At 39.1% G+C, this 16541-nt stretch overlaps 1 protein-coding gene across 8 annotated transcripts in view; it reads left to right on the top strand.

Moving 5' to 3' along the window:
- The window catches only part of ZAP3, a 491484-nt gene that overhangs the window by 298192 nt on the left and 176751 nt on the right, over nt 1-16541 (top strand). For all 8 annotated transcript variants that reach the window (XM_067155237.2, XM_067155235.2, XM_067155234.2 and 5 more), the window contains one exon: nt 4709-4962. In XM_067155237.2, the coding sequence (XP_067011338.2) occupies nt 4709-4962 (254 nt within the window). The remainder of the gene's footprint in view (nt 1-4708; nt 4963-16541) is intronic.

The raw sequence follows: 16541 nt of genomic DNA, 5'->3' as shown, positions 1-16541 counted from the left end.
CTTCTACATGCCTCCATTTTGAAATTTTAGCAGCTGTTAAGAGGTTTAACACAGGGCTGCTGCAGGTTAATTTAACACAAGTATTAACAATTTGTTAGAGTTAACAATTCTTGATGAGACGACCATTTTGTTAAATTATGTGTTGTCTCCTTAACAGCAGAGTTAACACTTAACATTCGTTGAAGAAACTGGGTTCCCCTTATTCTAATGAATACGATGTCCCCGCATATTTGCTGCCCAACAATGCACTTTGAAACATCTCATAAAACCGTTGGACATAGTGTTGGCATTTAACATAGATATTCAAACTTGACACCAGAATGTCAGTGATTCTTGATAAACTCTTAGAAATGTATCCAAATTCAACCTCAACAAATATAATTTTTGAAATAAGTTGAAATCATGGGGCCAGGAAAAAAGCCCTCGAACCCTTCTTAAGTAAATTTTTAGAATGGTGGCATTCATGTTCATTTTAATGGCATTCTTGTTTAATTTTAATTTTAGTAGTATTTAATCTGTACAGTTGCTATTAAGAAAGTTTTTCAACAGCAGAAGATGACCTATTTACAGGTCGAAACCGGTACTGTCCTTTTATGTAAATAATATTGATACTATGTAAAATAAAGTATTGATTTGGTGGGGAACTCATCCTTCACACTTGCGTGCTTGAACTATCAATACGGACTATGAAGCTAACAGATTATAATATGGTGTTTGTACTCGGCGATATGGCAACTGCCTCAGCCAAACTTGTGTCGCAAGCAGCCGGCCTGCTTTAAGCGTGTATACAATCTTATATGAAATCTTACCTTATAAAAGATGCTGGAAGTGTCGTCCTTCCTGGATTATACAAGCATTGTATTTGGTACAATGATCACTCTGTCTGCACACACTTCCGAGATTGTAAGAAGGGAATCTTACGCTGTATGAGCAGGGGCTGAATCTTGTTGAAATCACCCATGCAATTTTTCTTCTTCTGTTAACTGATGGCCACAAAATCTTCTTGCCTCTCTGCATTTTCTGTTCTCTTGAAACAAATAGGCCCAATTATTCATCTTACACTAACAGCACATCGAGAACCAATCTTCCTATCATAATGAGGTACTTCATAAACATTATTAGGATTTTCTGCACACCAATAGCGAGAGTTATGACCGTTCACATGATCATTAAGATGAAACCAGAACTTTTACTGTGGTGTTGCAATGATAAATGTCTCACCGTGTTAACACCTGGGATTCAGACTGGCAACTCATGCTTGCCAGGTCGAACACGTGCTGGCTGCTTTCAGGGTCAAGAACTATGCGCGCGCCTCCCATACTGGTAGCTGCCGTAGTACAGAGTATGAACACCGTGCGCTCGGTCTGGGTTTATATGAGAGACCCTGTAGATGGCAGGTCTTGCAATGGTAGTGTTTGCAGGGGGAAAGAGTCAGAAGTGGGTAGGTTTGGTGTGGTTCATAGCAATTGAGAATTTGTTTGAGATTTGGTGGGCACCTGAATGTGACTGAGGCTCTTTGGAAGGAGGTCACGATGTGGGGTAAGGATGAGTGAGGATAGATAGAATGCTTGTTAATATTCTCTCAAGTATGTTTTCATACCATCTAATTGTACAGACTCGGCTTACACTTGCAAGTATTTTATTTGATGCCATCTGGGCATTTTGTGCGTAGATTTTGAATTTAGCTGACTTTTAATTTTGTCTGGTTAACACCAAATATGTTGTGAAAGATTTTTACATATCATTATACACCCTGGAGTGTTGAATAGACTTTTTCTCAGACACACCACTACTGATCCACACATGGCTACCAAAGGACTAAAATCTATTGGAGTGAGAGGACAAATAATGAATTTGAATTTGATCGAATTGCTCAGAATTTTGCTTATGTTAATTTGATTCATTTTAGTGATTTGTTGCTATCTGGCTCCTTGGCTAAGTGGTCAGTGTAGTGACCTTCGGTTCAGAGGACTCCCGGTTTGATTTCTGGCCATCTGGTTTATTCCTCTTGCTTTTGGGGCTGGGTTTGTTCATCTTGCTGCTCAGCTTCACTTATATGCAACACATCACGCTACAAACCATCACAAAAGCATACCCCAGAGGGTTGGATTCAGGAAAGGCACCCAGCCATAAAACTGGGTTTAATTCAAGTGTAATATCGACCTGAAGTAGTTGGATAAAAGCCAAGAAGAGGAATCGGATTTACAGTCAATTCTCACGAACTTGACGTAATCTGGACTGAGAGGGTGTCGTGTTATTGAAAAGTTGAGTTTTGCAGACCCGTGGGAGGGTTATATTAAAACTCATTTCAGGTTATTTAGTAGTATGGAAAGTTTTAACATAAAAGGGACCGAAAGAGAAGATAATCCCCAACCGAAAACAATTTATTAAAGAACTAATAAAACATTTTATATGTGCATGATAGTTTCAGTCTTTCCTGGAGAGAAATCCAGTGTTTGTGGTTTGTTTCTTGCACTCATTCCTTCTTCTAGCAGCTTTATCATGCAGACAGAGGAATAAAATGTCCATAGCAGATGCTCTTTGCTCCGTAAAATAACATATCATTCCCTCCGCAGGTCATAATTCACTGTGTGCCATCCTTCCATTATCTTTCCCCTAGTCATCTTCTGATTTCTGTCTGTCTTTCTCTTCCATCTCTCTCATCACAGCAACTATTTCACTGTCACCTAGTAATTCACCATTTTCATCCCGTCCCATCTATTCTTCAACATCACGATCAGTAGCTTTTTTGTAGTTGGTATTATTTTTCAGTATGACTACTAACTCACAATTTTCTGTCTCTTCTCTACATTCTTCGAACTTGGTCCCATCATGATAAATCAAATTCTTCCAGGTTCGAACAAGGCTTACGGGCTAAATCTCAATCCAAGATTAGGAAATCCATCCAACTACGTCCGCTAATACAATTTTCTTGTCTCCTCCATCTTCTGGCCCTCCTCCATGGCTAGGATTAGAAAAGACATAATTTTGCGTCTGTATCGTCTCTTCATTGTTTCAAAAGTCCCCTGGTCCATAGGCTAACATAATGAGGTCACATCTGAGGAAGAAACATTGCTTTGATATCTTCGTCTCACAACTGCTCGGCGTCATGGTGTGTTGTTTAAAATTTTGTGTGGCTATTGCTAACCAGGTGCAGCCCTTATTAGGGAGACCCTCCAATGAGGAAGGCTGTCTTCTGCCGTGATTTGGAAACCGTGTAATTGTGGTGGAGGACAGTGTGGTGTATGAGTTGTAGGGATGTTTGGGATAGAACAAACATCCAGTCCCGAAGTCTGGGGCCCACTGAACCAAAAGTCTCTACACTGACCATTCATCCATGGAGTCAGGCATAAGGGTGTGATGAGGCATTGTCAAGAATCAGAAGTGCTTTTCAAGGCAGATTGTCAAGTCAGAAGAACATTTCAACGGAAGGCACAAACTTCTGTAAATAACAGATCTCCATTAATCCATGCACTTGGCTGGCTTCTGAAGCAAACAGGTAGGTAAAGAAAGGCTTCTCTGCAAGAGCAAGTTTTAGCTTACCTGTTGCGTTACTGGTGCCAAGATTGAACCCTCTCCATTTATAGCCTGGGGCAAATTTTTCATGAGATGCAAGGGTTTTCAAAGGCAGCATGCAAAAATTCAAACCTGTCTGGTACCATGTAAATCTGATGTACAGTAAGACCCTCATCTTTCATCAGTTGATGAAAATTTTCTTCATATTTGTGAACTTTTTTTGTAAGTTATAAGTTACAGTTTTTCCCACACTCACTTCCCTGATTCCATAGCCCTTCTTCCACCTGTCAAGACAACTCTCTTCACATACCAAAATTGCATCTCTGAGCTCTTCTTTTTCTAGCCCTTTATTGTTCATCGAACTTCTAAGTCCATTGCCATTTTATTTACACTTTTTTTTTTTATCCAGTCTCTTACATGCATCCAGTTTCATTTCCTTAGTCACATTGTTTTGTTTCCTTTCTTACCACTGTACATTTTCACTAGTAAATCAACACGGTACTTACCTTGAAAACTTCTCTGCACAACAGTTCACTTAGAAATGGTAAGTCCAACACACAGTAAGTTTTACTGAAGTACAGGTGCTGAATGACATTCAGTCTTTACAATTCATATCGCAGAGGAAAGTCCACTCCATTAAAAGACCTGGGAAAAAATAATAAAAAGAAATAAATGGAAATACTGGGCGAGTTGGCCATGGGTTAGGGCTGCACAGCTGTGAGCTTGCATCTGGGAAATAGTGGGTTCAAACCCCACTGTCAGCAGTTCTGAAGATGGTTTTATGGTTTTTCCATTTTCACACCAGGCAAATGCTGGGACTGTACCTTAATTAAGGCCATGATCGATTCCTTCCCACTCCTAGATCTTTCGTATCCCATCGTCGCCTTAAGACATGTCTGTGTTGGTGTGACGTAAAGAAAATAGTAAAAAATTAAATTGAAAGGAATGCAATCAGTGATGAATAATAGATGTGAGCTGTCGCACCTTCAAAAGCTTCTAACTGGGATTAGGCATGAATTTCCCCTTATAAGTCACTAGGAACTGTTATGTATTACACTATGCCCCTAGTCATACCGCTTGACCAGTATAAGTACTAATTTCATGATTTGACTCTTATGGTATTAAGGAATCTTCTGCAGAACTTCAAGACCCTGATTTTAAATAAGTCTCTTACATGGAAAATAAATTCCAGGTTTAATGAGCTTACTCCAGGGAAACCTTGGGGACCAAATAATCCACCTCAAGATCAACCATGGCGATCAGAGGATCGGTTTGGACAGCAGAGATTTGGAAGTGGAGGCCCAGGAGGAGGAGGAGGAGTCGGAGTTGGAAGCGGTGCTGCTCTGAGTGGTGGTACTGGATGGAATCGCGGTGGTCCTCAGGACTGGGATGCAAAACTCGAACCAGCTACTGTTGTTGACTATGGTCACCGACCAGTTGCTTCAGGTATGAGTGTGTGCTTTTTACATTTTAATTTGTTTTTAAAATATCCGCTGAATGCAAGGAACATAATATTATAGTTAGGTTTGCCACATTTGTTCCTGTGGATAAAGGAAGAATACCACAAAAACATGGGATGCAGAAAAATTACGAAAAACTTAGCAAATTTCAGTCCTTTGTATGTAAAATTAGAATCGTTTCTAGTTCAAAACATTGAGATTATGGTAATTACAGATGTAAGTTACCTTTAAATTAATTCCTGATATTGTTCATTTAATGGACGACGTGGCAGCCAGAAGTAATTTTGTGTTTTGTTTTGCAATGTGAATTCCTTGCATGATGGAACTCAGAAATACTTGTGTTTCAGCTTTTATCAAATCCACAGTGCACTTATTTTTTGTATCTGACCATTTCCACTTCATTAGAGAGAAAAGTCTTTCAGTATATGCATTGGAGTCTGGAATACCAAACATACAACCAATAACCTTTGCAATATTATGAACTTCATGATACATTCACTCGTGAAAAAAAAAAGGTCACTCACTCTCTAACCAGTCTTATTTTGTTCTGATCGTAACTATTTAGTCATTCTTTTGCTTCACTAAACTGTTCATACAAATCATCCAAATGCAATGGTGTAGCTAGATTCTTGGAGGCTCTGGTGCAGAAATTTCATATGGGGCCTATAACTGTGATAGCCAAATGTGAATTCCGGTGTTTTAAATCTGACTTATATAGGCATTATATTATAAAATAGATTTAACTGTACATAAGTGGTGACGCATAAGTAATACTAGGTTTTACAAACTTTAAAGATCAATGGTATCAAATAATGAGATGTTAATTGTTTTATTTAGCTTGAGAATCTAAATCTTTATCATCTTAAGGTCTTACCAAACTAATAGTAGGCTTTTTTGAAATTAAAACAAAGTGGTCTTACACGCACAATTTAATCAAATGTTTTATAATTAGAATAGCTAAATATTATGTAACTACTGTTGAGTCGTCTATTTGCAAAACCGGTCATCTCCAAACGGTTACATTTTTCAGGAGACCGAAAAAAACGTGTAAAACCTAAATAAAGAGATTTAGAATTATTTGTATTTGCTTTATCACTTATAAATGGCATTGTAATGAATGTTACAGAATGCCAATGTTTTATTTGTATAATTATTTGAAATATTTAAAGTTCAAATTTGGAGATGGTCAGGTTTGCACCAAACTAAAGAAACTTGAAGGAATGAAAATGTACCAAAAAATACTTTATTTAAAAGTTAGCTAAAAAATCAATGCAGTAAAAAAGCCAATGTATTTACACAAAATGAACCAGGAATTAAATTTTAAAAATTAAACTTCAAAAAACAATTAAATTAAACATGAATGCCATTGTCTACACTGTGCTCACATGCATCTCCCTCATCTTCTGGGTTGTTATGTGGAAGGTTACTGTTATCATTGAGTTCTTTGTAAAACTTAAGCACTTCAACATTTCTCCACTGAGTCCCAAAATGTTTAGTCCATAGAGATTCAACATCTTTTGCCATTAAATTGTTGACTATTTTACGAGCATGTATAACTTTTGGATTCATCATCAAAACATTTTTGCCTTTCTTACAAACGTCTAATTTTGTTCTAATGTCTATTCTGTAGTTGGATTCACCTTGAATTAACACTGAATTGCCTCCTTTTGATTTGGTCAAAATAACTCTTTTCGTAGCAGAAAATTTGAAGTGCCATTTCCCTGTAGGCTTGAAAATAGAAATATATTCTGTTTTCCAGTCAAAATTGGGAACATTGTCATCTTTTCCTAGATGAAATAATTTGCCATACTGAGAAAGAACATTATGAAATTCGTCAGGTTGTATTAAAGTTTCTATTTTCTTTGTTTGTTTTTCAATGAGCCCGAAAACTCTATTGGATGGTAAAAATGAATGGCCTGTCACAGGGAAAATTAACTCAATTTCTTTAATGCTTTTAGGTGTCTTTGTGACAAGCCAAAAGGAGAGCATTGATAACATAATTTTTGTTCTGCCCCCACATCCATCAGCAAAACACCTTATAAATGAAACATTGGACATATCTGTAGTATTTAGCTTATGATAAAGCGCTGATGCTATTTCATTGGCTCCTTTCGCCAAATCATTTTCACCCCATAAATAAATAAATGTGTTATCTGTCAATGGCTTTTTTAAGAACCCCTCACAGTGGTGAAATTGTATAAATATACTGGCCTAACATAATATGTTGCCTGGTCTGGAATTTTAGGCATAGGAAATTTTTTTTGACAATCAAAAGAGAGAATCAGCAAATCATCTCTCTCTTCTTTCATTAGTTGGTAAAATGCTTTAGCCCTCATTTTATGCAGGTTCTTCTTTTTTCTTACTTAAGATCTCTAGATTGTCAGCCAGTTTAATTCTCTCATCTAATTCAAGACACTAGGAACATACATCCGTACGTGGGGAGCCAAATCCAATGTTAAAGCATGTGGTGAAAATTTTGGAAAAAAAAAAAAAAAACACCTTACTACTTACATAAATTCTAACATCAGATTTACCTTTACAATAATGTGATTCCAGACCTTTGAATTGCTTTATGAAACTTATAACTGCATCCCTCTTTTGTGAATATATCTGGGTTCTACGGTCACCTGCCCTATTTTTTTCTTTTGGCATTAAACCAGACTTTTGAAAACGTCTTGCCACTCCCTGTACTCCGTGTTTTGTAATACCTAACATATTTAGAAATGTTTCCCTGCACACAGGAATTATGGTTGTGTTTCTGTTCATATAATATACTATCGAAAGTGTTTTTGCTTTCCTGGTGACAGCACTAGGCCTATGTCGAACTGGAGGCATTACGTCAATGTACTTCAGAGTGAAGCAATCTTGTTTTATTTTGTCAGGATATCTGTAGAATTGATCATGAAAGGATATCAGCTTTCTTTACACTCATACACTGGTGAGATTTTGTTGAATGTCCACACACTGGAAGTTTCGGCCTGTCACTTGAAGCACGGGGAATGAACGTTGCTTACGTCTGCAGGATTTACCTCCATATTGCCCTGCACATGATTCCCGGGTGGTGCTAAGCGAGCAACAACACATCGGCGGCCAAACTATCAACAGTCATTGATCTCCTGGCCAAATGGACTCAGAAGAGCACTTCATTTGGTCAAGCCACAGATGGTGGTTTATACACATTTACCACTTTGATGCCCGATATGTCAACAGTTACCACGTAAACATTGTCAGTCACCGTTGCTGAAATGAGCCGAACATCTCGTAGATTCGAACGAGCATAGAAATGGTTGCATCACCCCAACCTAGTAGCTGAACATATTGTTAATATGTCACGAGCGCCCTCTGATTAGAAACATACCGTCCAAGTAAGGAAGTTGCTCAAACAACAGAAAAGCAATTTGCAGGAACCCTATATACTCGGAACCATTTTCACATCTGGAAGTCCATGAACCTACTACGCTGGCGTAGCAGAGATAGAGGTGATACTCCCACGTGGCGGATAGGGGGGTCCTAACTGGCTTGCCGGCGGACTTCAGGGAAATAAAATACCTCTCGCGGACCAAACACACTACCCCCTGCGGGTGGGGGGTGCACATGTAGAATACACCCGCTGTATCCCCTGCCTGTCGTGAGAGGCGACTAAGAGGGGCGACCAAGGGATGATTGAATTAGAACCGTGAAACTACTTTTGATTCGTACCATCACGCGGGGAACACCATGGGTCGCCTGTGCTTGCGAGTAGTACCACTATATTAGGTACGAAATAGGTTTGTGATTAGTAGCAGCAAGAGGGGGTTCTCCTGTGGGTTTGCAGTACCCGTGTGTCGTACCTATGTGTGCAACACCACGGGTCTGGGCGTTGCCTTTGACTTACACCACTATATGAGCAACACCGTGGGTCTGTGTTGCCTGCGGTTAGTACCCACTATGTGAGGAACACCACAGGATAGTGCGAGTCCCTGTGGTTAGTACACCTAGGTGAGGAACCTCATCGGTTTGCGTTGGCTATGAGTGGCGCCATTGTGTGAGAAACACTATAGGTTTGCGTTACCTATACGTAGGGGCCGTATTTTTTGGTAATAGCGATACGCACGAAATTTTTCATATCTTCTTTCTAGCCTATATATGACCTTGTAGGTACCATACCGTAACGTATTTTAGCGAAATGAACTCGTGAAATATTGCGAAATCTGATTTATTACGTGAATCGTGCAAATAATCATGAAATATACCCCACTTGGTACGAAAAATGCGAAATCGTATTGGAAAAGATCTCCAGTAAACGTTTAAATGCTTCTGAGAACTTGACTATAGTAGTTTCCTTCTCAGTTGATTGATAGCGCTGTATATTCTCTTCACAAACGCACACAAAGCGATGAGCCTTGTGTATCGGAGGTATGTGTATTCGGTTCCGCGATCTCTAAGGCAATCATTAAAAATCGATATCTGTTATCGATTACAGCAAATGGCGTTGTGTTCGTAGCAAAATCGGTTGTAGATACAGCAGTGGGCATTATACTCTTTCGCAGTGAGAGTTCGCCACAACAGTTTTTCCGAGGGCCGAGGAATACAACAGTGGGGCGTTCTATGTATTTGATGCTGCAAGAAAGATTCTAATGTGTAAGTACTGTAATGTTCGCATTACGTGAAAACGAACAGACACGTGCGATAAATACTGTAGAGAATCAGAAACACACAAAAAGAAGAAGAATGAAGCAAATGAACATAATTTTAAGCGGCAAATAACAATCGGCGATACTTCACACATCGCAAAGGAGTTGAAAAGTGGTAAAGAGCAATTTGTAATAGACACAACAAAAGCATTCATATAAACCAGCATTTCTATAGAAAAACTGGATAATCCTGGCATGAGGACATGGATGAATATAAAAGGAAAGATAAATAATACCGACTTTATTATAAAATATGACGATATTAGTAGGCCTACTGTAAATAAATCGCACCGAGCTCGATAGCTGCAGTCGCGTAAGTGCGGCCAGTATCCAGTAATCGGGAGATAGTGGGTTCGAGCCCCACTGTCGGCAGCCCTGAAGGTGGTTTTCCGTGGTTTCCCATTTTCACACCAAGCAAATGCCGGGGCTGTACCTTAATTAAGGCCACGGCCGCTTCCTTCCAATTCCTAGGCCTTTCCTATCCCATCGTCGCCGTAAGACATATCTGTGCCGGTGCGACGTGAAGAAAAAAAATCGCCTGTTTGAGTTGTAATAATGTTATTGTTTTTACGTCCCACTAACTACTTTTGCGGTTTTCGGAGACGCCAAGATATCGGAATGTTGTCCCACCGGAGTTCTTTACGCGCCAATAAAACTAGTAACACAGGGCTGGCGTATTTGAGCGCCGGACTGAGCCAGGATTGAACCTACCAACTTGGGCTCAGAAAGCAAACGCCTTAACTGTCTGAGTTACTCATCCCCGGCCCGGCAGCACCAGCATATCCATAAATATCCTCCAGGGATATATGGCTTTGCAAAGTCAACTGTTTTCCAAGAACTCAGCAGGAGCACAATTACTCATTCAATTATACTGAATTGCGTTGTATATTTCTATATATATGTACTTAACTTCCCGCAACCGAGGCAAATACTGGATCTTCAGGATATTCTCCATTCTACTTTGGCGTTCAAGACCACAGCGCATGACCTTGAACGTGCCGCGCTGATTACCGGGAGTTGGCAGTTTCCTTCTATAAATCTATTCGTCTGCGACTTCAACACATTTATGGATCTTCATATGTTGTTCGATAGTGTTGTGACTTTTTACCTGACAGAGTGTAATATCTGACCCATTTGACCGTTCTCCACTATTCATAAACATTGTGAAATTTTACCTATCATTGCGTGTGCCGTATTACCATTCGTAATATTACGTACTGTTTTCTTTTAAGTGACTCACAATTTTCTACCCCCATCATCAATTTATATTTCATCTTATACCGATCCAGAGTTCATTTAATTTTTTTCATATGCATTGTTTTTCATTTTTTTTATGTTTTGAACGGCTGACGATGACTTGGACTAGGGTCGAAACCAGTCCCATTTCTAATTACTATTAAATAAGAATGTAATCACTACATTTCTTTCTCTTATGTATTGAATAGGTTGAACCTCTTTTTCAATTATTTAATTTTTAAGTGCAGTGAAAGCACGTCTGATAGAAGAGAAGAAAGAAGACATTGTTAGTGAAGTTTTAGGAGGTTCCATAGAAGACCACTGTAAATTTGCACCAAGTGTTCGCAAGCATTATGGTTTCCGACGTCTAATGTGGTCAGTGAAAGGGGTTGCTTTGTTTACAAAAGTATACTTTCTGACTGTCGCACAACTCTGAATCCTGATAATGTTGAAACCATGCGTAGTTTTTACTTTGGAGACAAGTCATTCAAAATGTAAAAACGTGTAGAACCAAACCAAACCACACGGCACTTAACGCCCTGAAAGGGCCTTGGCCTGCTCAGTGACCGCTGCTCAGCCTGAAGGCCTGCAGATTACGAGGGGTCGTGTGGTCAGCACGATGCATCCTCTCGGCCGTTATTCTGGGCCTTCGAGGCCGGGGCCGCCATCTCACCGTCAGATAGCTCCTCAATTCTAATCAGGTAGGCTGAGTGGACCTCGAACCAGCCCTCAGGTCGAGAGAGAAATCCCTGACCTGGCCGCGAATCGAACCCGGGGCCTCCTGGCAAGAGGCAGGCACGCAACCCCTACACCACATGACCGGCAAAAAAGTGTAGGCTATGTATAAATTCCTAACTTCCGCCTAACTTCGTTTCGAGGTTTTTAGTGATTTATATAGGCCTACCGGTATTTATTTCTATAACATTTTGTATATTTGGTTGTTCTAAGGTTTAATAACAATTTAATACATTACAAGTGTTCACTTTAAAACCCCTAATCACAAAATTAGTTAGATTTACCCCGTACCATAAGGAATATTTCACAAGAAACATCGATCAGTATGACAATTTATTTCACGAAATACCTACCGAAATAGTGTTAGTTTTAACGCCGAAATCAACAGTTTTATTTCACCAAAAAATAAGGCCCTTACCTCTACGAAGTACAATACTTGTGAGTAGTACCATCCATTGTCGAACACCGTGAGTCTTCGCTACTTTCGATTAGTACCCGAACATGACAAATACCATGGTTCTACTGTACTCATGACATGTACCATTCTGAGGGGCCTTAGACCTGGTATCTGGACCCCTTTAAACATCAAGCACCCTCGATTCTGGACTGTGCTTTATAAGTGGACCTTTGGTCAGTAATACTATTAATTATGACCTTTTTTGAGTCATATCCACTGTTTTATTTGTTTGTTTCTTGTTTTTTTTGGGGGGGGGTTCATGTCCATCCATTCATTTTTCATGACATTTTTTTTATTTTGGTCAGAGGATTTTTTTAACTCTTTGTTCTCATTTCATTTCGTACCATTAGGGGCCGATGACCTCGATGTTAGGCCCCTTTAAACAACAAGTATCATCATCATCATCATCATCATCATCATCATCATCATCATCACATCTGGAAGTAGATACTGGTATTAAAAGCCTCAAACCTGGTAAAGCTGCTGGCTTTGATGGGATATTTCCCGAGTTTCTGATACATAGTGGTTCAAACACAAGGCTCTAGTTGGCTAAATTCTACTCTAATATCTTATCGTCTGGATATCTGCCATATGAATTCCGGGTAAGCAAGATCATTGCAATTCTGAAACCCGGTAAACCGGAAAACCAAGTGGATAGCTACCGACCAATAACATTGCTGAGTGTTTGCTATAAACTCCTTGAGAGACTTGTGTATAATAGAATTAGTTTGGCCAGTAATGAAGTGATCCCAGTAGAGTGAGCTGGATTCAGGCAGAACTGAAGCTGTGTTGACCAGGTGCTAGCACTAACAACTCGCATTGAGGCTGGTTTTCAAAGGGGTACTAAAACATCTGCAGTCTTTGTAGATCTAAAGGCTGCATATGATACTGTGTGGAGGCAAGGGTTGATGTTGAAGCTGCAACGAGTTATCCCTTGCAAAACTGTAACCAAACTGATCAACAATATGCTAACCGAAAGGCTCTTCCGTGTCGTCATGTATAATGACATTAGTCGTCTTAGGAAACTAAAAAATGACCTTTCCTGGGGATCAGTATTGGCACCTCTTCTATTCAATCTCTACTTATCGGATATTCCTGAGACAAAATCAGTAAAATTCTCTTATGCAGATGACCTAGCCATTGCCATTCAACATCCAGATTTCAGCCATGCCGAGGCCATCCTGACGTCTGACCTGAATACACGTAGCTCTTACTTCTGAAACTGGAGACTACAACACAGCATGAATAAGACGGAATCTGCTTGCTTCCATCTGCACAAAAAGTTGGCTAATACAAAACTCCAAGAATGCTTCAGTGGCTCAGTGCTAAAGCACAATCCTAATCCAAAGTACCTTGGGGTAACACCTGACCAAACCTTATCTTATAGAAAGCATCTTGAAAACCTCGGATCTAAGTTGAGGTCACGTAATAATATTCTATTTAAATTGTGTGGAACTTAATGGGGTGGTTCAGCGGACACATTACGACGTACTGCGCTTGGCCTCGTATATTCTGCAGCTGAATACTGCTCTTCAGTATGGCTTAACAGTTGCCACGTGAAAACCAAGTCGATAGCTACCGACCAATAGCATTGCTGAGTGTTTGCTGTAAACTCCTTGAGAGACTTGTGTATAATAGAATTAGTTTGGCCAGTAATGAAGTGATCCCAGTAGAGCGAGCTGGATTCAGGCAGAACCGAAGCTGTGTTGACCAGGTGCTAGCACTAACAACTCACATTGAGGCTGGTTTTCAAAGGGGTACTAAAACATCTGCAGTCTTTGTAGATCTAAAGGCTGCAAAATGCCGGAAGACACGAAAAATGAGGTTAGAACCGATGTTAAAAGGAAACTGACTGATATCCTCCCCAATTTAACCAACCCCGCAAATAACCTCAATAATAGAGAAAAAATTGCTGAACAAAAGCGCATATACGCCCTCAAGAAGAAAATTAAAGACAACGAACTCATCGTAACCAAAGCTGACAAAGGCAATGCAACAGTTATCATGAATAAAAAAGTATATATTGAAAAAACAAAAACTTTTTCACAGACAGCTCATTTTCCATAATCAAAAAAGACCCCACCCAAAAAATTCAAAAACTACTTAAACAAACTCTTAAAAACACTTCATTTTTATTTACCGAACAGGAAAAATCCAAACTCATACATATGAACCCAGGACTCCCCACTGCTAAAGCTCTTCCCAAAATTCACAAAACCGGAATTCCCATCCAGCCAATTATCAACTATAGACCGAGCCCCTTATACAAAATATCACAATTCATCCAATGTTTCTTAAGAAAAAATTATCAATTCTTATCCAAAAAGTCTATTAAAAACACATCTGAGCTAGTAGAAAAACTAAACAAGTTCAATTTGCAACCGGATCACTCCATCCACTCTTTCGATATTGTAAACATTTACCCAAGCATACAAGTATCAAAATTAATTCCAATAATTATAAACAATTTAAACAAAAACAGCCACTTAAGCAAACTAGAGATACAAGACTTTATCACAATATTAAAACTTATCATCGACAATAACTTCTTCACTTTTGACAATGTCATATATTAACAAAATGGTTTGGCAATGGGGTCACCGGCCTCAGGTATCTTAGCAGAAATATACCTGGACTTCCTCGAATACACCAAAATTGACAACGAATTCGAAAACATTCTCTTTTGGGCCAGATATGTCGACGATGTCTTTGTAATTATGAATGAGAAATCAATTAACGCACCCACCACCCTCTTAAAGACTCAACAATATTGATCCTCATATCAAATTCACACCAGAATCCGAATCAAATCAAAAAATCAACTTTCTAGATTTAACCATCACTAGAAACTCAGATTCTTTCAGTTATAAAATTTTCAGAAAACCCACTCAAACAGCCTCCACCATTCGCCAAGATTCAGTGCACCCCCAGTCCCACAAACGAGCCACATACAACAGCCTAGTTCACCGAGCCTTCAGCATACCTATGTCCAATAAAGATCTAAAAAACGAACTCAACACAATCCGCGGAATCGCAAAATTCAACGGCTTCAGCAATCATTTTATAGAAAGGATAATCAATAAACACAAACATCGCCCAAAAACTACCCTCAAAAAAGAAATAACCAAACCTCTAACATTTTCCACCTTCACGTTCAACAATGATATCTACAAGTTAACCAACATCTTTAAGAAACAAGGCATTAAAATAGCCTTCAAAACCAACAATAAGAACATGAACGTTTTATACAATACTTCACACATCAACAAGACCAGCAGTTTTTTAAAATCAGGAGTTTATAGGATCAAATGTACCACCTGTAAAAAAGCCTACATCGGGCAAACCGGGAGAAACTTCATTATCAGATACCACGAGCACACTAACGCAATAAAATACAACAGGTTTTCAGCCATCGGCCAACACATGCAAGATTATAACCATAATTTCACCAATATTGAACAAGATATGGACATCCTCGTATTAGCAAACAAGGGCCCTTTACTCAACATAATGGAAAATTACTACATACACCTAGACCAATACTTTAATGCCAGTCACAATCTCAATGAAATCTCAGAGAAACCCAACATACTCTTCGATCTATTTATCACTTTCCTCAGAAACAATAATGCAGCCAACCTAAACTCAATCCTAAATTTAATCAAAGGTACTTTTCCAAGACAATTACACTTTCTCCCGCACCCTTCAGCCCCACCTTAAGCCCTCTTCCTAAGCCATATTTCATTTCAATACAAGAACTTACTGATTTCCATGATTATAATTTTTACAACACCCCATTTATACTTTATTCTTTGTTAAAAACCTCTTAGTATGTATATTCCTTGTATTATTAACTATTGCCATAACATCATCTCATTTCACTTGTTATTCTTTAAAATAACATTTTCTTAGGATTTCGCCAAAAATGATCTTTGCTCCAATACGGCTGATGATGACCCCTAGATGGGTCGAAACTAGTACCGTGTAATTTATAATTTTGTGAATATATTTTAGTATTGAAAAGGTGGAAACGTTTACGTTGTTATTATTATTGCTTATATATTATTCTCAGTTCAATACGGACCAAAAACATGAAATTCATAACCATCAACGTGAAGAAAGTCGATGTACAACTTAACACCACCATGTGTATCATCTCTGGTACTCTGAAGCCTACTGCAACGCACTGGCTGCCAGTCCTGTCCCACACTGGTCCACCAAGCCTGCGACATTCAAGAGCCCTTGTTCATGATAAGATCATGTCCAATCCAACTCTACCCATCCACAGAGATGTTGCAGATCTCTGGAGACAAAGGCTGAAATCCCATAAGCCACCAATGAGAACAGCTAAGAATCTAATCGATGCTGGTTTCAATTTAAAAGAGGAATGGAAAGAGCAATGGTTTCGTACAGCTCCAGAATGGCCAAGCCTCTTTAATCCAAACCACACCCCAGCTGGTTTCA

Source organism: Anabrus simplex, chromosome 11 (genome assembly GCF_040414725.1).
Source record: "Anabrus simplex isolate iqAnaSimp1 chromosome 11, ASM4041472v1, whole genome shotgun sequence".
Classification (NCBI taxonomy): Eukaryota; Metazoa; Arthropoda; class Insecta; order Orthoptera; family Tettigoniidae; genus Anabrus; species Anabrus simplex.
This window is presented reverse-complemented; position numbering and strand designations above follow the sequence as displayed.